The sequence below is a fragment of the Parambassis ranga genome, chromosome 2 (assembly GCF_900634625.1).
Source record: "Parambassis ranga chromosome 2, fParRan2.1, whole genome shotgun sequence".
NCBI classification, from domain to species: Eukaryota; Metazoa; Chordata; class Actinopteri; family Ambassidae; genus Parambassis; species Parambassis ranga.
The window spans coordinates 9,441,841-9,460,990 of NC_041023.1; the positions used below are offsets into that span (position 1 = coordinate 9,441,841).

The window sequence follows — 19,150 nt, forward strand, 5'->3', positions numbered from 1 at the left end:
GCCTTTCTTCAAATCTCAGAATACTGAGTAAATATTGACCTGGTGGGATCGGTGTGGAGAGAAGCATCCCATACCTGTGCTCACGCACACATATGCACATATATGCTTAAATGCAGATACACACACACATACAGTGGTACCCTCCAGCTGTGCTCTGAGCACTCTCTGTTCATGCAAAGGGAGTCCTGGAAAAATTAAATGCAGTTAAACCTATATGTAGCTCTCCTCTGTCACGTGCCTGCTGACACATGAAGAAGTGATAACTATGTAAGCATCCGTACTACACCAAAGAAGAGAGTTCAACCTATAAAAAACCTGCTTAAGTTCAGCTTGCTTTACATTTGAATAGAGCTCTCACTCTTCATTCCTGAAATGAAAGTGTGCCTCTTTATGCAAGAGTTTGAGAAATTTCTGCACTGCAAATAAAGTTTTTGTGTGTGTGTTTATGCTGCTCCTCTCCTGCCAACAGTAACAGCTCAGTAGCCAGTAAGCAGGAAGAGAGAGGTTCATTAAAAACCCAAATACAGCACTTACATAACCAACAGTTCTGTTCATCCCAGAACCCCCAGTGCCACAAACACACTCCTCCTTCATCCCCATCTTCTTCTCCCTCCCACGCCTGCTGGCAGAGCCCACCCATCATCCTCCTCTCCTCCCATAGCAACGGCTCATCGCAGCTCTCCTCCCTTGTTCCCAGACCAGCAGAGTGCTTCACTCCTCCGTCTCCCCCCCACCCCCCCACCCCTTTATCTGCTCCCTTGGTCCCTGCCACCTCCTCCTCACTCTCATCAAACAGTTCCTTCTCTTACTCCCACATCATCCAAGCTTCATGTCAAACTTTGCTTTACATAGAGCAGAGCTACGAACCAAGAATTTTAACTACTGTTAAAGCTAAAAACTTTGTTTTACTTCACTACTGAGAGCAGAAATGACAAGATACTCCCAAATGTCTTTTTTTTTCCTTGTCTCAGGAAAATGCCTTTAGCGCTTTCAGAGGCTGAGTTTCATAAGGGGATTTGGTTTCCACAAGCCCCCGTCACTGCTTGCATACTAAGGATAAACAGTGCAGTAAGTGTGTGAACTCGGCAGATGGCAACACAGATTAAGGATTTGGGCAGAATCAGTGACTGTCTGGAATACCTAGATCCCTAGAAACAGCTCTATCCTTATTCTCCTCCATCGGATTAGAGACTGACACATCCCCCCTAATGGAGGGACATCTGAAAAATAACATCCTCCCATTTCACACACAGAAAGAGCGCCACCCGTGGGCCAGTTCCAAAACCGTTGTTCAAGGGCATACAGAATTCTGATTCACTGCTTGGTTTTTTAAAAAATAAGATGCAACATTGAGCCTCACATGGTTATAAAGTTCTGGGTAACCATCAAGTCACCTGGTTTATATTATGTTTCACACAGCGTCCACATTTTTTTTTGAAACAGCACAACAGTTCACAGTCAGTATTCTGTCGAGGAGTGATAAGAGAAGATGCAGCACACATACCACATCTTTCCACGGTAAAATACACACAAAATAAAGTTTTTCTCTTGTTTATCACTCCATCTCTGTCTATATTTTTAAACCTTGTACCAAGTCTTCTTAGCTTTTTGTAGGTTCCCGAACCAAAATCTGTGAACGGCGCTACAATGCTCTGCTCATCCACAACAAAATAATCTTAATAAAAAATATTACCTGCAAAGGAAACATATGTAGATATGTATGAAATGTATAAATAACCTGGTAATGTGCATTTACTGCAGCCCAGCTAAGCACAGCCCCATTAAGTCTGGTAACATTAACACTGCTACTGACAGCATCCTAATAGTAATACAAATAGCACTTATATATATAGAGAGAGAGAGAGATAGAAAAAAATACACTTATATTATTTACAAAGATAACATGCATGACTGCAAACGCACAAAAGCACACACAGACACACTCTAAGAGGCACTTAAATATGGAGTCAAAAATTTATGGGGGAGAAGTCATATTGGAAGTGGCTGTGAAGCTCTCGAGGACTGTCATACTCAACTTTGACACAGGGGGGCACTGGAGGGCTTTCTGGGGAAGCAGAGCTGACCTGAGACGGCAGCAGAGATGAAACCTTGGTTGGATTATTCTCCGATCTGAGGCAAGGCGGTCGCAGTGTCGACACAGGCGGGAGGACTGTGCTGGTGGTTTGTGCCTGGGCGTGTGATGAACGCTGGGAGTATGTAAATGAAGGCCCTGGATCTCCCCGGGGAAAGAATGAAGGGAGAGAAAGGCCTGTGGAAGAGGGGGTCTGGTGGTCTCTAGCGGATCCTGCACTGGAAGGGTATGTTGGTGGACACTGAGTACGTTGGTGCATGGCTGTCTGACTGTATATGTTACTCCACGGGTATGACTGATATGCTGTGATGCCACCTGGATGGAAAACACACAAACAGAGAAGTCTGCTTTTTTAAGAGATAGTTTAAGCTTCTAAACATCATATATTAAAATATGACTACCTGATCTGCATAATTCTCAGTTTATGTGCCCTACAAATTCTTGTCATTAATCAATTCAGCTCCTCCTCAATGCTCCTCTGTACTGCAGTCATCATATAGCACCAGCTGGAGCACTCTCCATTCATGTTATATTCCAACACTGGGACATCTCATTGACAAAGCTGTCAAGACCCACACTATCATCACACTTGATGTCAGTCAACACCAACAATGCAAATACATCAAATTATCACACTACAAACTGAAATTACTTTTTTAAAAAATAACTTTCTAGCATTGTTAAATATTCAGAAAGTAAAACTTCACCTCATCCCAGTGACTCACCATGATGACCAGATGACTGCAGCAGGATTTGTCCTGCACTCTGGGACTGGAAGTAGGCATGGCCACCGGTGGAGTAGGTCACCACACCAGTCGAGTTTCCTCCAGGGCCAAAGGTCAGGTAGGAGGTAGGGTTGGAATCTGTAGGGTTGGGGGTGAGGTACGGAGATGGGGTGAGGTAGGCCATGCGGGGCAGAGATGCTTGAGGTTGGTGCTGGGTCTGGCTGGTAGGGTAAGATGTCTGAAGCTGGTAAGAGAGAGCGTTGCTCTGCTGGCTGGACGTCAGGTAGTCGAGCTTCTCCGCAAAATCAAAAAGTGAACTGAGGACAAAAACAACAAACTGTCGTCATACATTATCGACCATTTTTAAAAGAGCTATTATTTGTGTAAAAAATTGTTCCAATAAAAATGTGTTATTGCAGGACCTGGAAATGTGTCGATATTCATTGTTTGTTTTTGTTATTACTTTGCATCGGTGCTTTCAGTGCTGTGATATGTAACTGTAGTCAAACAAATTTGGCACAAAGCAATTACTGAGATGTCTCCCAGTATGACAACTGAAATATTTCAGAGCACAAGCCGAAACTGACACCCCACTACTACAGGCACAGTGTGAGCCATCATTATATCAGTATTTCACAGGATCCCTCTCTGCCTACTCTCCGTCCTCCTGTCAGCGCCTGTACTCGTCCGTGTTTGAATCATCTTCTGGTATTCATGTCACAGTTTGGCTGTGAGCTGAGCTGACCTGGTGTCAGTCTGCAGAGACGGAGTGTCACGATGGGCCAAGGAGGAGCCACCCTCCAGAGCATCCAGAAAGAGAGGTGGGGTGTGGGCCGGGGTGTTGAGTAGAGGTGGATTGGGGTTGGCAGAATTGTAGGTCGTTGTGTAGAGGGGGAGGCTGGCTCGCCGCAGTGGAGGAGGGCTGTGCATGGGGCGAGGGTGATAATCTGCCAAACCCCCCTGAGATGAAAAGTGGTGCTGCCCCGCATCTCTCCCTCTGCATTGACCTTGGACATTAAAAAAAAACCCAGATTAAAAACTGAGATTAGACAAATACTGTTTTTAGTTGATTTTACGGCCTCCACTTGCAGGATGAACAAGCAGAAAGCAGGAACTAAATAAAGCTCTTACACAGGAAAACACACTAAAAACTGATTTTTAGGAGATTGTGGCCTTGTAAAGTCACAAATTTCTATTTTTGGCTGTGCAAAGACAGTGGACTCATTGAAATGAAGAAGCATGACCTATTATAAATATGTAATACACCTGGGCTGTTGAGGTTAGCCAGAAGGTTGTTGTAGGAGGGTGGGGTCGGAGTGGATAGGGTGGGGAAAGAAGTGGCTGCAGTGTCGAGCTGGGGCAGCCTGGTGGCAAAGTGACCAGAAAAAGATGGAGCTCCCTTACTGAAAAAATAAATAAATATATAAATCCCACATTAGGCCAAAATAATAGTAACACATACTGAGGACTGAGTGATACCTGTTAGAGGCCAGTGTCAGCATGCTGGGATTGATCTGGTGATGTGGACTGCTGCTACTGTATTCAGCTCTACTCTGTCTGTGTTCAACCTTTGCTGTGATGGAGCACACTTTCCTCCACTTAGCCCTGCGGTTCTGAAACCAGACCTGAGACACAGACACGTGCAGAGGGGGAGACAATAAATTGATTTCAGGAAATATGACTGAGTATGGTGATGAGAAACTGGAAGGTGAGGCGGGACAAGACAGCCAGGGAAGGACAATCTCTCTTTGTCTGTCAACAGTTGATTCTTCCCGATTAGAGCTTAATTATCAAATAAATAAAGTCTACACTTTCTCTGAAGATCAAAGGAGGAAGACGACAGTCTAACCATAATTCTCTGAGGTGTGACACCAACTGAAGCAGCAATTGCTTTCCTCTTCTCAGCATCAGGATAGTGATCCTCCTGGAACAGGGACTCCAAGTGTTCTAACTGATCTGCATGCAAACACACACACACATATTACAGGTCATGTCAGTCAAATCTGAGCCCATGCTGAAAACAGACATTTCCTGCACCTGTACTGTAGAGCGTCCGTGTTTTTTTCTTCGATGCAGGAGGCAGCAGGCAGCCGTCCACAGTGTCTAACCCTGGCAGCAGAGGGAAGCTAAGTGCCCGGCCTCGGCCCCTGGCACTGTACCTAATGGAGCGTCTGGTGGAGTAGACCTGGGTTATCTCCATCTGCCACAAACCAGGCAAACACGACCTCAGCATCTTTTACCTCAGCAAAATTCAATCAATCTTTAAACTTACTGCTTTGTTGCTTTAAAATTACAGGTTTTATCAATATCAGGTATCAATTATCAGAAGTCTCTGAAGCGGATGAAAAAAAATTAAACAATAACAGAGGCGCTCAGCTTTTCTAAATATGACGTCTGTACATGACTTGAAAGAGCAGTTAATAACCAGTGTTGTCTATGACCTACATACTTTCTGATGCAACATGATGCACTTGCTAACATTTTCTCTTTCTGTAAGTACGTGCCTGTTGCACCGCCTCAGTGAATCTCTATTACCTGCTGATATCAAGCTACATCACACAGTGAGACTAATATACAAATCCAGGATGCCATTTTCACAGCTGCATCATTAATAATGCAGTGGGTTGTAGGTGTGCATAATTTCATACACATTAGACTGTAATTCTGTATGGAAAATGAGTTATTATTAGAAACCTGTTGAGGCTAAACCTCGTGCTCAGCAGCTACATGTTATTTAAACTCAGATAATAGAACTATTGTATAAAAAACAATAGCTTTAAAAGTAAGTTTTTGTCCAACACTGAGCAGCAGAGATGCAGAATACAGATGGCGAGATCAAAAAGTATTCAGTGTGAATGTTTCACTCGATCTGCAGTCAGGACTGAGCAGTCAGCTCGGAAACAATGCAGTTCTCTGTTTCCATTCAAAGATTAAGTGAGTATGTGAATGGCCTCTTCTCACCTCGAGAGGCTGTGGGCCCTGCTGGGGGAAGCTGTGAGGAAGAAGGGGGCTGTGAGGCCTTTTCATCCCATGTGGTTGAGGAGGTGCATGTTGCATCGGGACAGGAGGCTGTGAGGAGTACAGCAGGGGAATGGGCACTGAGGGACAGTACAGTCCTGTCCCCCCAAAACCCAAGTACACTGGGTCAGACAATTCACAGCTGTTCATCAGGCCAACAGAAGGCTCCGACAGAGCCGAGCTCTCCTCTGAGCTCATCACCGGCACCTCCTGTGCCTCACTTGTCTTTTCCTCCTCAGCCGTCTCACTAACAACCTTTCCTCCTTTCCCGTTTCTCCCTTGCTCACTTTGCTTCTTCCCTCGCTTCCTTCTACTCCTCCTCTGCTCATCTTTCTGCTCCAAACTTTTTCTCTCTTTACTCTCTTGCTTCTCAGCAATTGTCTCCTCTGTGTTCTCCATCTCATCTTCCATCTGCAACTCCTCCGCGTCCAGCCTACTCTCAGGCTTCACCTGCTCCTCCTCTCCTCCCTCTGTGGCCATCAGTCCCTTCTCTGACAGAACTTCGTTCTTTTCTTCACCTTCCTCTTTCTCTTCTCGTGCTGCCTCCTCTCCTGCCCCTGCATTTTCCCTCTGACTGAGAACTTCCTCCTCTTTTTCCCTCCTCCTCCTCCTTCGTCTGCTCATCTTCTTTTGGTCGGTCTTGGTCTCCAAATCCTGCAGTTCCTCACACAGAAGGCTTGGACAGTCTGCAACAGAGAGCAGAAAGTTTTATTCAATATAATCTCTGCTCTGCTGATCTTATCAAATTAAATCTTACCTTTGACTTTTTAAAAATATCATCACATCATCATTTTCTATGAACCCCAAACTTTGTTTTGTGAAGTCACATTGACCTTTGACCTCCAAAACCTGATCAGTTCTCTTTAATTCAACAGTTGAGCCAGATTTTATGCACTCTAAAAAACAAGACAATGTGCGGTGGCCAAGAAAGCTCATGACACTGCAACTTCTGTTTCTGTTCTGAGCAGCATTTTCTCGACTCCAAGAGAGCATCAATACCAAGAAATTAATTCAAAGTGTTCCTACGATGTCGAGACAGATGGATGCACAGAAAAAATACCAATAAAAACTGCCCTCTACATTCATTGAATCAGTGGAAGGTGGTGTTTTAAGCACCTCTGTATTTGTAATGTTTTATTTTACACTTTTCAAATGTTTTGGCTGTGTAGACTCTAATGACTTTTTGATGAGTCCCTGCTCATTACCAACATCACACACAGAATGAGGCCACACGAATAAAAATTCCTTTTGCAAAAATGCTGTAGCTCTGTTAGGAGCTCACATATTCTGACACATATGGGGGATGTTGTTATACTGCAGGTGGACTCATGGGCTCTGCAGCTCTAAACTCCTTCAGGTTTCACATCCATTGGTGATTTAATACAGGACATATTTGATTCCATGTGATGTGACTTCATAGCAGTGAATTTCACTTTGTCAGTTATTGAGTTGACTTCCCGGGAGCGCATAAATATTGATCACTTCACCACATGAGGTGCCTATATTTTGAGAAATAACTCGATAAAGTTAGAAAGGGTTACTTCTTTCACATTTCATGCGCCATGTTGTGACCTGCAGGTTGGATGAAACCTGATAAACCTTCTTCCTCAGGAGGAGCTGTGGCCTGCAGTGACTTAATTAGTGTCCCAGCTGTGGAGCGCCTCGTGCCACCTGCACACCTGACCCTTAATTAACTCTGACCGGCTAGCTGCTGCTAAACTAGCTAACCTGTCCCCGTCTCCAAACGCTGGGTCGTGAATGTTAATAACCGTGTTTAAAATGGTCTCCGAGGAGCTGAGAGCAGCACGGGGAGCTGCACTCACAGGAAAGATTATGAGCTTTTTAAATAGAAGTCTTTCAAAGTTAACAAAGTGAGGAAGAAGTTTGGTAAACTTTCTTCAAGGTCTTGACTTCTTTGTGCAAAAAAAAAAAACAATTAAGGAAGACAATAAACCAATAAAACAATTAAGCGTCCTTACCAAAATCTTCTGCTAAACCAGCTTCTTCATCCATGACGAATCACGTCACCGTCAAAACCAATAAACTTGTACTAATAATCAATTAAGCCATGCAGGGTCACCAAACGAATGTGTCCGGGCCTGAGGGTTAATGAGGTTGATTGATTGATTACCTGCCACTGCAGCGTGACGGAGAATTATCACGTGAGGGGGGTGAAAGAGAAGCAGCCAATCAGAGATCAGAACACAACCTGGAGAAAACAAGTCACGTGGTTTGTCACCCCTCACACAGAGCCATCACTCTGCCCTCACAGTTTGATCAATTTATTTGTAGGCCTATTTTGGGAAATGTCATACATTAAAAATAATAATGTACTTAATTATAACAACTAATGTTGAATTAGTAGGTTAGAGAAAAACAAATAATCAGGAGATCAAACCATATTGATTGGTTGGTATATATTTTAGTATATTTTTGTGACACTTTGAACGCACCAGACTACTTAATCAGTGTTAGCAGACTACATATAATTAATTAAACATAAATCCCTACTCCTAGTCTGCCAGACTGGGGAACACTAAAATAAGTTAAGAAAAAACAGTGTTGATGCTCGAGCTTTTTATTCCTGAGAGGTCTAACATGTTAAAGTCTACATAAAATAAAACACACTTACTTCTGCTTGTATGTATTTTTTTAGTATTAAAGCTACAGTAGAAAATGCCTGGTTAAATTCAGGTGTCTCTGCTGCAGCTGTTCCTCTCTCACCCACCAGATGGGGTACTGGATGGACCCCGAGCCTGCTTCACTCTACCCCAACTCTGTTGTTGGCTCCTCTGCTGTACCCCTCCCTAACAGATCAGGCTCACATACAAACCCCCCCTTCAGCTTCTGTGTGGATGCATATTCCCACATCAGCAGCCCTCTAAGCCAAGGCCAGGACAGCTTGCCTTCCAGGATCCAGGGATGGGCAGCTGCGTGCCGCTCCTCCACATCAGGTGACCTTGCATGGGGCCCATCTGGTGTGATGCTAAGACTGAAGAATGATTTTCTTTGTGTGCTCAGAAATCCCCACGGACGGCTTTATCTAATTATTTCAGTGCACAGTAGATTTTTATGATGTGATGACTTAAGAATAATAACATCTCTGTCTGTTTCTCCCCTGGGGCTCTGCAGAGTTAAGTGAGTGTGTTAAGAAGCTATGATTGTACTTCATATACAACAGCTTAGTCAGATGTAGCACAGAGGAGATCAGGGCTGCTCGTAATGTCAGTGGGTCAAAAATGGTATGTAGGCCAAACTAATGCTGGCGTGTGATGACACAGAGCCATACTTTGTGTCTGCATGCCAATTTAACTGAATGTATGTTACTAAAATATATTCATCTGCTGAGCTGTGAGTGAACCAGTGAGCAAAACCCGGACCTAAAGTTTGAGCACTACAGCACCACGCAGGGAGGTGAGTCACAGTGAAGCCTGAAAATTTAAAGGAGCACACCCACATTATACAAAAAAAAAATATTTACTCATTGCCTTTGCAAACCATGCAGATGGTTTCCAAGATTTTGTCCTTTTCTACTGTGAAATGAGTTCAATTTCATTTGTAGTGCTCACAGCGTGGAAAATTCTCCTAAATAATTTAACAGTAGCACGTCTTTCCAGCAACAATGTCCTGGTGGATAATCCAGAAACTGTAATGACAACAGTCGTCGCTGGAAGCAGAACACTTTCTATCATAGAAGCTGTAAAGCTGCATGTTCTCTGAGGTAACAAGAAGACGTACATATGTACAATGAGCACTATACACCGGTTTAAAGAAGATGAGAACATCAAAACCGCCTGCACTGCAGAGGCTAGAAACACTGAAACAATTCATTATATCTGTCCGTGGAACGCAAACATGCACACAGAGCCAAACCAACACAGCCCTGCACCTCGACACAGTGAAGCACATTTCAAAGTCATTGATCACAATACTTCCATTAAGTGAGAGCATAATTGCTGATTGTGGAATGTACACAGTGAGTGTTTGGATATGATAAAAAGATGGATTACTCTGAGCACAAGAGGCTCCAAAATTCCCAGGTTCATTGCATGTTAATTAGTTTTGGTAATTTGATTAATGGTGTGTTTGTTCAGGAATTAGCACAAATAAAGTACAGTATTAACTAAAGTGGCTCCAGTGTTAGCTGCTTAATTTATTAGCACATTTTAAGAGGGAAAGTCTTTATCAAAAATACCTGTGGTTGAACTTACATTCTCTAATTATTTTTTTGGCGACAGCTGCTGCAGCCAGCCAGCTTTGCAGAAAGACTGTGAAAAAATGACATTATGTCATCTACCTTTAGTGTAGACCAGTGCTAAGCTAATGTACTTGTGTTACTACAACTGTAGCCTCATATTTACTGACACAAAAGTTACGTCTTCTCATCTAACTCGACCCTGCAGCTTTTGGCATGTCTCCATCACTGGACGTCCCCTTCTAGGACCGTTTTCCAGGTGAAAAACAAAAAGTAAGTACTTCAGAATGGCCCTGAAATACTTTGGAACAGGTAAAGAAGAGACAACAAGAAAACACACAGCAACCCGACAGAAGCAAAATAAACAGTAGTGGTATAGAGGAGCTAGAAATGAAAAATGAGAAAATGCATCTTCATATAAGTTCAGTGAAAACTCAAAGGCTGAATAGGTGTTAAAAAGCAACAAGTCTATATGAGCCTAAATGATATCAGACACAATTCATCAGCTCATTTCTGTATCAGTGCCACACAACTCTGTGATTTAAGCCTTATAAACAACAGGGTGGAAAATACATTTATCTCTTTGCATTAAAATAAAGACCAGAGAGGACAGATTTACCCAATCAGGTTTTTTTTTATTTGGACAGAGTGGCAGATTAGTGACAGGGCGGTGGCGTGGAGGATCCGCCTCCTCACGCTCACTCAGCCAATGACAGAAACTCAGCCTTAAAAAAATGCAAATGTATAAAAACAGGAATGGGAACAGCAAACATAGAGTAGTGTCGCCTCCACTGGGCTTCACACATACATACACTCACACAGGCATACGTAGGCTCACACACATGTACAAATTTACCCTCTTTTTCTTTCTCACACACACACACACACACGTCTTATTTGGCTACGCAGGCTTAGATGGGTACAAACGCACATGTTTACACTTTGACAGTCACTTTAGAAAAGACAGTACGTGTTAAGATCATTCCTGCCTGTGAGAACGTGGCGCGTTGTCTGTCCGTCTGTCCTGCGGCAGAGAGACAGACAGGTAGACAAGTCAGACAGACAGTGAGAAGACACAGTCAGAGTGTGCGATAGCCACTGTGAGGGACAAACTGCCCCACATTCAGCAGTGAACAGACTAAACACACACACACACACACACACACACACACACACACACACGTCAACAGGCTAGTCAGTGTACACAAGAGTCTGCTGTGAAATACCAAGGTGAAGCACTCATGCATATACACACACACATACAGGTGGCGGGTTAAGATGAGGTGTAGACACACACACACACACACGCGCGCGCGCGCATATCTCACACTGGTGAGGGGGTGGGGGGTCAGGTGACTAAACACACAAGAGTGGAAGAGGTGTGTTACCCGTCTGTGGAAGAGCGTGAGAACTGCTGGAGTAGGTAAACACACACTCGACCACAGTACATTCTAACTTAAACTCACCCCCCTTTTCTTTCAAGTGCACACACACACACACACTCGCACACATTCATCAACAAACACAAAAAAAAACGCATCCACACACACCCAGACGAGTATATTTTTTTGACTCCCATGCATTTTTGTTCTACAGTACTGAGTATAATAGAAGCTACTAGCCCAGTCACACTGGTGTGGTTATTGTTACAATCTCTTAGATAGAAGCACAGCCCTCCTGCCTCCACACATTCCCCTCCCACATAACCCCCTCCCCCCACCAAAAAGATTGGTCTGACAACAGGTTGAAGTCAGCCCGATGAACACTAATTCTCTCATAAATGAAATTTTTAATGACAAATGTTTGGCTGAATTAGCGCATGTGGGAGCAACTTCCTGCATCATGAAAGCCCCTCATGTTTCCCAGAGGCCCCTCCCATCCCCAAACAGAGAGCCAATGGTGGTAAAAAAAAAAAAAAAAGAAAGTGAGGCATGCAAAGGTGTGTGGTGTGTGAGGCGGGGGGGGGGGGGGGGGGGGGGGGGGGGGGGGGGTAGTCGTATCGGATGACACAATGACTGGACATGTAGTTGTGCTTTTACACAAACAGACCAACTCTAAACCAACCGGCAACTGATCAATAACTAATCAATAACATACTGAAACCACCTGATTTTGCTTGAATCACAAGTGATGACTATTACAATGATGATGATGATGATGATGATGATGATGATGATATGATTTACAGTATATTTAAAGTCTGCGTGGTGTTTTTAATGCGCAGCAGGTTTTATGTCTGCAACTCTGTGTGTGTGTGTGTGTGTGTATCAGTGCGTGTGTGTGCGTGACAAGAGCACAGCTCATCTAAAGTGATGATGGATGTGATGAATAAAAACTCTTCATGATCATGCAGATGGTTAGTGACAGAAAGGATACGCTGATATTTACATATAAACTTTTTTTTTTAAACTGCTAAATACACATCCTCCTGTTTCAGCATTATTATTATTATTATTATAATGGTATTATTATTATTATTATTCACCATCCAGCCCAGACATTGATATATTATTGATTATTATTACTATCCGTAACTAGTCTTTGTACAGCTTGGAGGAGCAGAGGGGCCGCCAGCTTGCCGTGAGCGTGAGCAAACCTTGAAGCGACCAGCCCGTGTTTCCACAGTGGCTCCTTGACACTGTGAAACACGCCGAGGGTTGAGCACCGTTTTCTGGTTGGCCGAGCACAGAGAGAGAGGTCAGAGCCACCTTCAAGCAAAAACAAGTGTGTGTGTGTGTGTGTGTGTGTAAGCATGATGTGTTAATGTGGCTGTATGTGTGTGTGTGTCTTTGAGCACCAGAGGGACGGAAGGCACAAAAGAGACCTTTCCTCTCGCCTTTGACCCTGGGCTCTGTGCGGCCAACCAGATGCTCTGTGTGTTTGTTTGGGGGTGAGGGGCAGAGTCGAGCCCGCTGCTCGCTTATTTTGTGTCCCTCACTTCGCTCTATCCCTCTCTTCTCCTCTCTCTTTTAAGCCATTCGCTCTGTCAAAACAGAAGAGGAACCTTTTTTTGTGCTGGAAAACACAGGTTAAGAAGAGCATGTGTTTTGTTTTGCTTTTTTCTTTTTTACAAAATAATCATGTCATTACATACAGAACAAGAGAATCTGTAGAATATTGATAACAACATTTACTTTAAAAACATCTTGTTGTGTTGTGTTATTTTTTCAGAATATATTTTGATATTTTTTTTCCTTTTTTTGTCCTCTTTTTTTGTTTTCATTGAAAAGAAAGTTCCAAGTCCGCAGAGAGAAAGGTGCTCTCAAGTATTTTGGAGACGAGAGGAGAGAGGGATGAGGAAGAGGCGAGCAGATGAAGGGGAGCCGATGAAGAAGAAAAAGAAGAAGAGGAAGAAGAAGAGGAGGAGGGCAGGGCTTAGAGTATCTTTCTCTCTTCTCTCGCTCACTCGCTCTTTCTCTCTCCCTCGGTGTGCGGCGTGTCTCTCTGGTGTACAAGTGTTATGCGTAAAACTCCTCCTGCTTGTCTGGCTTCTGGTAGGTGACAGTAGCCTGTTTGGGTTCCTCCAGTGTGTAGCTGCCCTCATCCTTCTTCTTCATCCTGTACACCAGCAGCATCACCAGGAAGGCGGCAAACAAGGCGCCCACGACACCTCCCACTATCACCGCTGGAGCAAGACAGAAACAAAACATTAGTACTTCTAATACTAGAAGATACTACAGCTACTACAAACACACACACACTAAAACGCTATTACAGCCACTGTTACGTCCTGTGGAGTACTACAACACACACATATGCTACTTTAAAAATACTTCTACCACAGCATCACTGTCACCTCGCTGCTAAGTGAAGACTGATGAGCATGAATGTGCCAACATACATTCTGTGCTGCCAACAGCTCTGTGTTGAACTGCAGCCCTGCAGCGCTACATAGTAAACCAGTGGAGGCAGCTGCTGCATTCTTCTACCTGTTCACATCATTAGTGTGATGTGTGTGTTTGCTTTATATTCACTTTATTTTCACTGCTTTATACGTTGTTTATGTCATAGACACAGGGCGCAGTTATGCTCCACCTTCACTGGAGGAGTAAACAATCTATCACTCTTCTTTGATGGTGTATTGCATGAAGGTGCCTTGCGCAGTCTTTTGAACATGACTGCATATGCACAGCACCATATGTGAATGTATGAGACTGGTCATGTTGTGACTTGTTTCTATCACACAGTCTACAATCTACAATCTGTTGCCTCCTGCTCTTTACCGATAACCAGGAAATCGGCGAAAACCACCGCCATCAGTCCACCAATCAGAACAGCTGAAGGAGAGACAGAGAGCCAGTCAGGTCAGGCATGTTGGCTGCTCCTCCACTTTCTACAACAACTCTTTGGGGTAAGGAGAGGAGGTGGGGGGGGGGGGGCTCTTGAAAAGGAATTGGATTTGCCCAGAGGGGAAATAATGAAAAAAAGAACTTGGGGGGAGAGAAGGAGGAGGCTCCTGGATAACCCAGGAGGAGGATTGCCTGCTCTCAATGGGTCAAACGGGGCTAAGTAGAACATTCAGTTATGGTGATGAATCTGCCCTGGGTGAACATGAGGGAAAGCCAGTTTATCTTAGCAGCTCCCAAGAAGCAGGGAAAGAATACAGGAGGCAACAAGGGAATGTGTTGTGTCAATCTAAGAAGAAATTAGATATTTTTTGTCAATAAAAAAAACTTTGCTCTTACCTATCAACACCTCTTTCCTCTCCAGGATGTTCTTCTGTGGCAGCTGAGCAGCAGGGTTGCCTCCATCCACTGTGTTGCCGTTCAGATCAGGATCCACTGGCATCACACCTTGGCCCAGACCATTGCGGCGATCCTCACGGATCTCAAAATCTCCACTCGGTCCCACAACACCCACCTCATTGTTACTCTCCTGGGGCAGAGAAGGGAAAAAAAGTGAGACTCAGGACAGGAAATTTACATTTGATGTAATCACATTTGTTCCATGAAGTTGCTGCACTGAAACGCTTCCAAACCAACACAGAGAACTTTCCATGGCTCGTGTTCCTCTGTTAAACAATGAGCCTCTGTATGGTCAGATCGGTGGAAAGTGGCATATTGTCCAATGTGTATACACACTTCATAAAATCTGGTGCTGTAATTAAAATGTGGAAAACCAGACAAATCTTAAATGTATCTGGTTTGATGCAGAGCTGCAGCAAATAAATAGCAGCACTGCAATCAGAGAAAAGACTCCAGTCTGTAAATAATTAAGCTGTCAGTGTTAAAGAGTCATTGAGGACCTCAGTGCTTTATTGGTACTGAAAGAAATTCGTCCATTAGTATCAATCCGTGGTTAGACTTGTTCGTGTTCATATTTAAATCAGACTAGAGATGTAAGAACACACAAAAAGAATCATTTTAACTTGTATGTATATATATTTGACTCTTCTCAGCCACAGAGCTCTTACTGCTCACTATGAGCTCCTTCTTGGATTCCACAGGTGACTAACAGAAGGACTGTAACTTGAATTCCATCCTACCTGTGTGGTTGTGGGCCGCTGTGGGCGGGTCGTTCTCTCTGTTGGTGCTGTCTGAGTAGCTGTTGTCATGGGAACCCTTGGCCTGAAGGGGAAGCGGGCCTTGACAGTTGTGGCAGCCGTGGTGGTGGTAGGTGCAGCTGTTGTGGGCTCCAGTGTGGTCTCCACAGTGGTGGGCATGTCTTCTTCTGTAGTGGTTTCCATATCAAAGCCTGGGTCGAACGAGGTGGGTTCAGGTGAGAAGTACACATCTTCTTCTTCTTCTGTGGTGCTCAGGTCATCCGAGCCAGCAGAGGGTGCAGCAGATTCTGCAGGACTGGTAGCTGGGTTGGTGGTGACCCCAGGAACGGCAGCAGGTGACCGTGGGGCAGAGGTTGTGGCGGAGGCCCTGATTCGCTCCAGCTCACGCTCTCTCTCTAGCTCACGCTCTCTCTGCCTCTCTCTCTCTTTCTCTCGCTCTTTTTCACGTTCCCTCTCTCTCTCACGTTCCCTCTCTCGCTCACGCTCTCTCTCCTTCTCACGCTCTCTCTCCAACTCTCGGACCCTCTCCCTCTCCCTTTCTCTTTCTCTCTCCCTCTCCATCTGTTTCTCCTTTTCCCTCTCCATCTCTCTCAGCCTCTCTCTCTCCACCTCTTTTTCCCTCTCCATCTCCTTTTCTCTCTCCCAGAATGCACCGCTTTCTCCGTCTGCCTCGGTGGGCAGCGGGGTAGTGCTGGTGTCCTCTGGGCTGGGGCTGGGCTCTGCTGCAGGTGAGGCGGAGGGGGCGGGGCTAGTGGCCTGTGTGGTGGAGAGAAGGAGGGGCTCCTCTGTGGTGAAGGACACGCCTGCTGACGTCGGCCTCATACTGATCTCAGGAACTGAAGAGAAGACAAAAAATAAAAACAACAAGCCGTCAACAAATGTAAACACACACTGCGCTCCGTCGACAATCCTGAACATCACCCACTCACACATAACAAGCTGCCTCATGCACTTCACATGCAGCGAAGTTCTCCTTTAAGTGGCTGCTGCCTTAAACTTTCTAACACATTTTAAATGTCAGTTTAGCTGTGTTTGTTTTGTCAAATGACTCATAATGTAGTGGATTTAATGACAGCAATCAGAGCCACAGTTTAAGCTTCATATCTTCTGCTCATTAAGCTTTCTGACAATAGAAAGTGAACAATATGCAAATGAGAATAACTACAGTAAAGTGTGAGCTGAAAACCAAGAGAGCAGAAAGCGACAGTGCCGAGGTTTTAAAGGCCAGACTGCCGGTTATCTCCTGAGCAGATGTCAGCCATTGAGGTTTTTTAGTTCTTGTTTTGGTTCTCCTGAAATTATAGCCTAAGTCATTTCATTGTGTTTTGACCTGTGCTTGCATTTCGAGAAGAGAGGAGAGGAGAAGAGAAGGGTTGAGTGATTCATTTTTTATTAAACCTCATAAAAGCATTATTCAACCTTTCATTCTGTTGTAGCAGGGTTGAAAGAGAAACAAATTAAATTTACAGCCACAAAGACATGAAGGCAGCAGAGGAGCTGGACAGCATATCGAAGTATGGACTCCCACAATGAAGCTCCTGTTAAACATATCATACGCCTCATTCTGAAGCAGCAGCGGCACAAAACGCACATCTGTCTGTTAAAAACGAGCCTTTTCTTTGGAATCAGATGACACTGTAACGCGGCTTGAGATAAAGCAATTTGCCGGGCTGCTGTTTCCACCACAGGGGGTGCCTCTGCTACACTCTCCTGCTCTGAATTGTAATTTAGTTTGAGCGTGCTCGTCACTAGAGCAGTGCCGGAACCGAGGGCAGCCCTCAATGACTCATGCTTAATAAGGACAGCCACGCTCAAGCTTCAACACCCAGATCAGAAAATCAGGCTGAATTACACCAATGTGATCTACGTTAAGTAGGTAATTCCTACACACGCAGGCAGCCAACTCGCTTGCTCCAACGTTTACAGATAGGTACACACAGCTGGTGGTGTGCATGTGATGGTCTAATCTGTGTGGAGTGTAATCTGATTAGAGTAAATAAGATCTGGAGGAATCGAGCCTGGGGTTAGTGCTTGTTTGCAAGGGTGTGGTCTGAGGTGTTTCCAAAAAAATCTACAACCAAACTTGTCTGTCAAGTCAAACCACAGGTTTACATGGTGTGATTGTGTGTGTGCAGGGTCTCTGTGCGCAAGAGTCTGGTGAATAGAGTGACCATAACTCGAGGACAAGCGGAGGAAGGGGGTGGAGGTCTTCAGGGTCAGCAGATTGAAACCCAGCAGCTGTCACGTTTAAAAGAACCAGGGCGTGAGTGTGTAACCTCACACACAATGGCACACAAACACACACACACTTACAGCCAGAGCCCGAGCCCGAGTAGAGGTCCTCATCATCGTAAAATTCATCTCTCGTCGAGCCCTCGTCATCGATAGAAGGCGACCACGTCTGTGCCTGTAAGAGACGCAGAGATGCACATGACAGAGATTAGAGTTATCCATCATGAACGGCTGTGCTGTTTGTCATTTCATTTGAAAGAGTAACCACTCTGGTGGATTACATGCACACACATACAGACACGAACACAACCGTCTGAGAGGAGGTGCAGGCTGCATTATGCTGGACAGGGTAACATCTGTCCGTCTGTGACTCTGTGGAGCAGCATAGTTAATGAGTTGATCTAAAGCCGGGATTTTGGCAGCAGAACATCAAAGCCTTTAAGGAGAGAAGGGGGTTTCATTAAGTCTCTGCTTATGTGTCAGTTGTAAGTGATGCTCAGACTGTAAAGCAGCAAAAGGAAAGGAAAGCAATTAACTTCTGCACTCCGGCTCGATCAGTGGAGACTTATTTTTTTCGTTATGGATTAATAGTGTAGTAAATTTTGTTAATAGTTTAGTCTATAAAATGCAATTGAATGGTTGTGGAGTTTCGATCTGGATGAAAGTGGTGGGTGCTGACTGACATGATATATGTAAAACAGAGGAAAACTCCAAAGCCATAACATGGTTAGACCGATTAGCCAGCATCACTGTTAACTATCATCATTTTGAACTGCCTGCATGGCTTTCAGGTGCAGAATACCATCATCTGTGCATTAGAGTTTTACAGCAGCACTCTGAAGTGCTCTCAGTCTCTATTATACCCATAACTGTCTCTCATTGATCATTTCACAGCATCCTCCCTCCTCATCCCTCCACCTTAAGCCTGCTCCATTTCATGTAGGCCTGAGAAGGGAAAACTCAGAGCTCGCCGACCTCTGCCAGGGTTAGGTAGGAGAGATTAGTCGCGGATCGTTCAGGGGTTGAACCTCTGAAGTGAATGACCTCAGCTCTATGGTCACTTTGAGTCTGATCCCTCCTCTCTATTCATTCATCTCTTTTTCCCTTGACCTCAATCCCACATCCCTGCGATGTTTAAACACACACTTTAGCACTCAGAGGCTTTTCCCATCACACAGGGTCAACTAATACTGCTATCAAATGCATGCACTTAGGAGACATCGCACGTACTGCAGGGCAAAGATACATTTCAACCCACAGCATGCATTACAATTTGTTTCACAATGTGCTGCTCCTGTAGATTAAATTCTCGTTTCAAGTATACTGAGGCAAACACAATGCACTGTGCACTCATTTGGAATGAAGTGTCTCTCCCTTAATTTATA

At 44.5% G+C, this 19,150-nt stretch overlaps 2 protein-coding genes across 2 annotated transcripts in view; both read right to left on the reverse strand.

Annotated features, from left to right (window-relative positions):
- Nucleotides 1-1,958: 1,958 nt before the first annotated feature.
- nobox (NOBOX oogenesis homeobox) lies at nt 1,959-7,950 on the reverse strand. Its single transcript, XM_028400111.1, has 9 exons — nt 7,815-7,950; nt 5,779-6,521; nt 4,855-5,017; nt 4,667-4,773; nt 4,297-4,442; nt 4,084-4,220; nt 3,563-3,824; nt 2,818-3,134; nt 1,959-2,407 (listed from the first exon to the last, which is right to left on the reverse strand). Exons 1-9 carry the CDS (start codon nt 7,846-7,848, stop codon nt 1,968-1,970), a joined length of 2,349 nt encoding a protein of 782 aa, XP_028255912.1. The 5' UTR covers nt 7,849-7,950; the 3' UTR covers nt 1,959-1,967.
- A 4,069-nt stretch (nt 7,951-12,019) lies between these two features.
- sdc3 (syndecan 3) overlaps nt 12,020-19,150 on the reverse strand; it is a 28,056-nt gene continuing 20,925 nt past the window's right edge. Inside the window, exons 2-5 of the mRNA XM_028423939.1 lie at nt 17,847-17,940; nt 15,516-16,369; nt 14,716-14,905; nt 12,020-13,655 (exon numbers count right to left, since the gene is read on the reverse strand). Of these exons, the coding sequence (XP_028279740.1) occupies nt 13,489-13,655; nt 14,716-14,905; nt 15,516-16,369; nt 17,847-17,940 (1,305 nt within the window). The 3' untranslated portion in view covers nt 12,020-13,488. The remainder of the gene's footprint in view (nt 13,656-14,715; nt 14,906-15,515; nt 16,370-17,846; nt 17,941-19,150) is intronic.

What these genes read in the sequence shown, in the direction of transcription:
- nobox (XM_028400111.1), bottom strand. Translation starts at nt 7,848, where the DNA reads ATGGATGAAGAAGCTGGTTTAGCAGAAGATTTTG. An exon ending in GGCTAACCTCAACAGCCCAG is followed by an intron (nt 3,825 to 4,083) that starts GTGTATTACATA and finishes TTAATGTCCAAG; the next exon opens with GTCAATGCAGAGGGAGAGAT. An exon ending in TCTCTGCAGACTGACACCAG is followed by an intron (nt 3,135 to 3,562) that starts GTCAGCTCAGCT and finishes TTTTGTCCTCAG; the next exon opens with TTCACTTTTTGATTTTGCGG.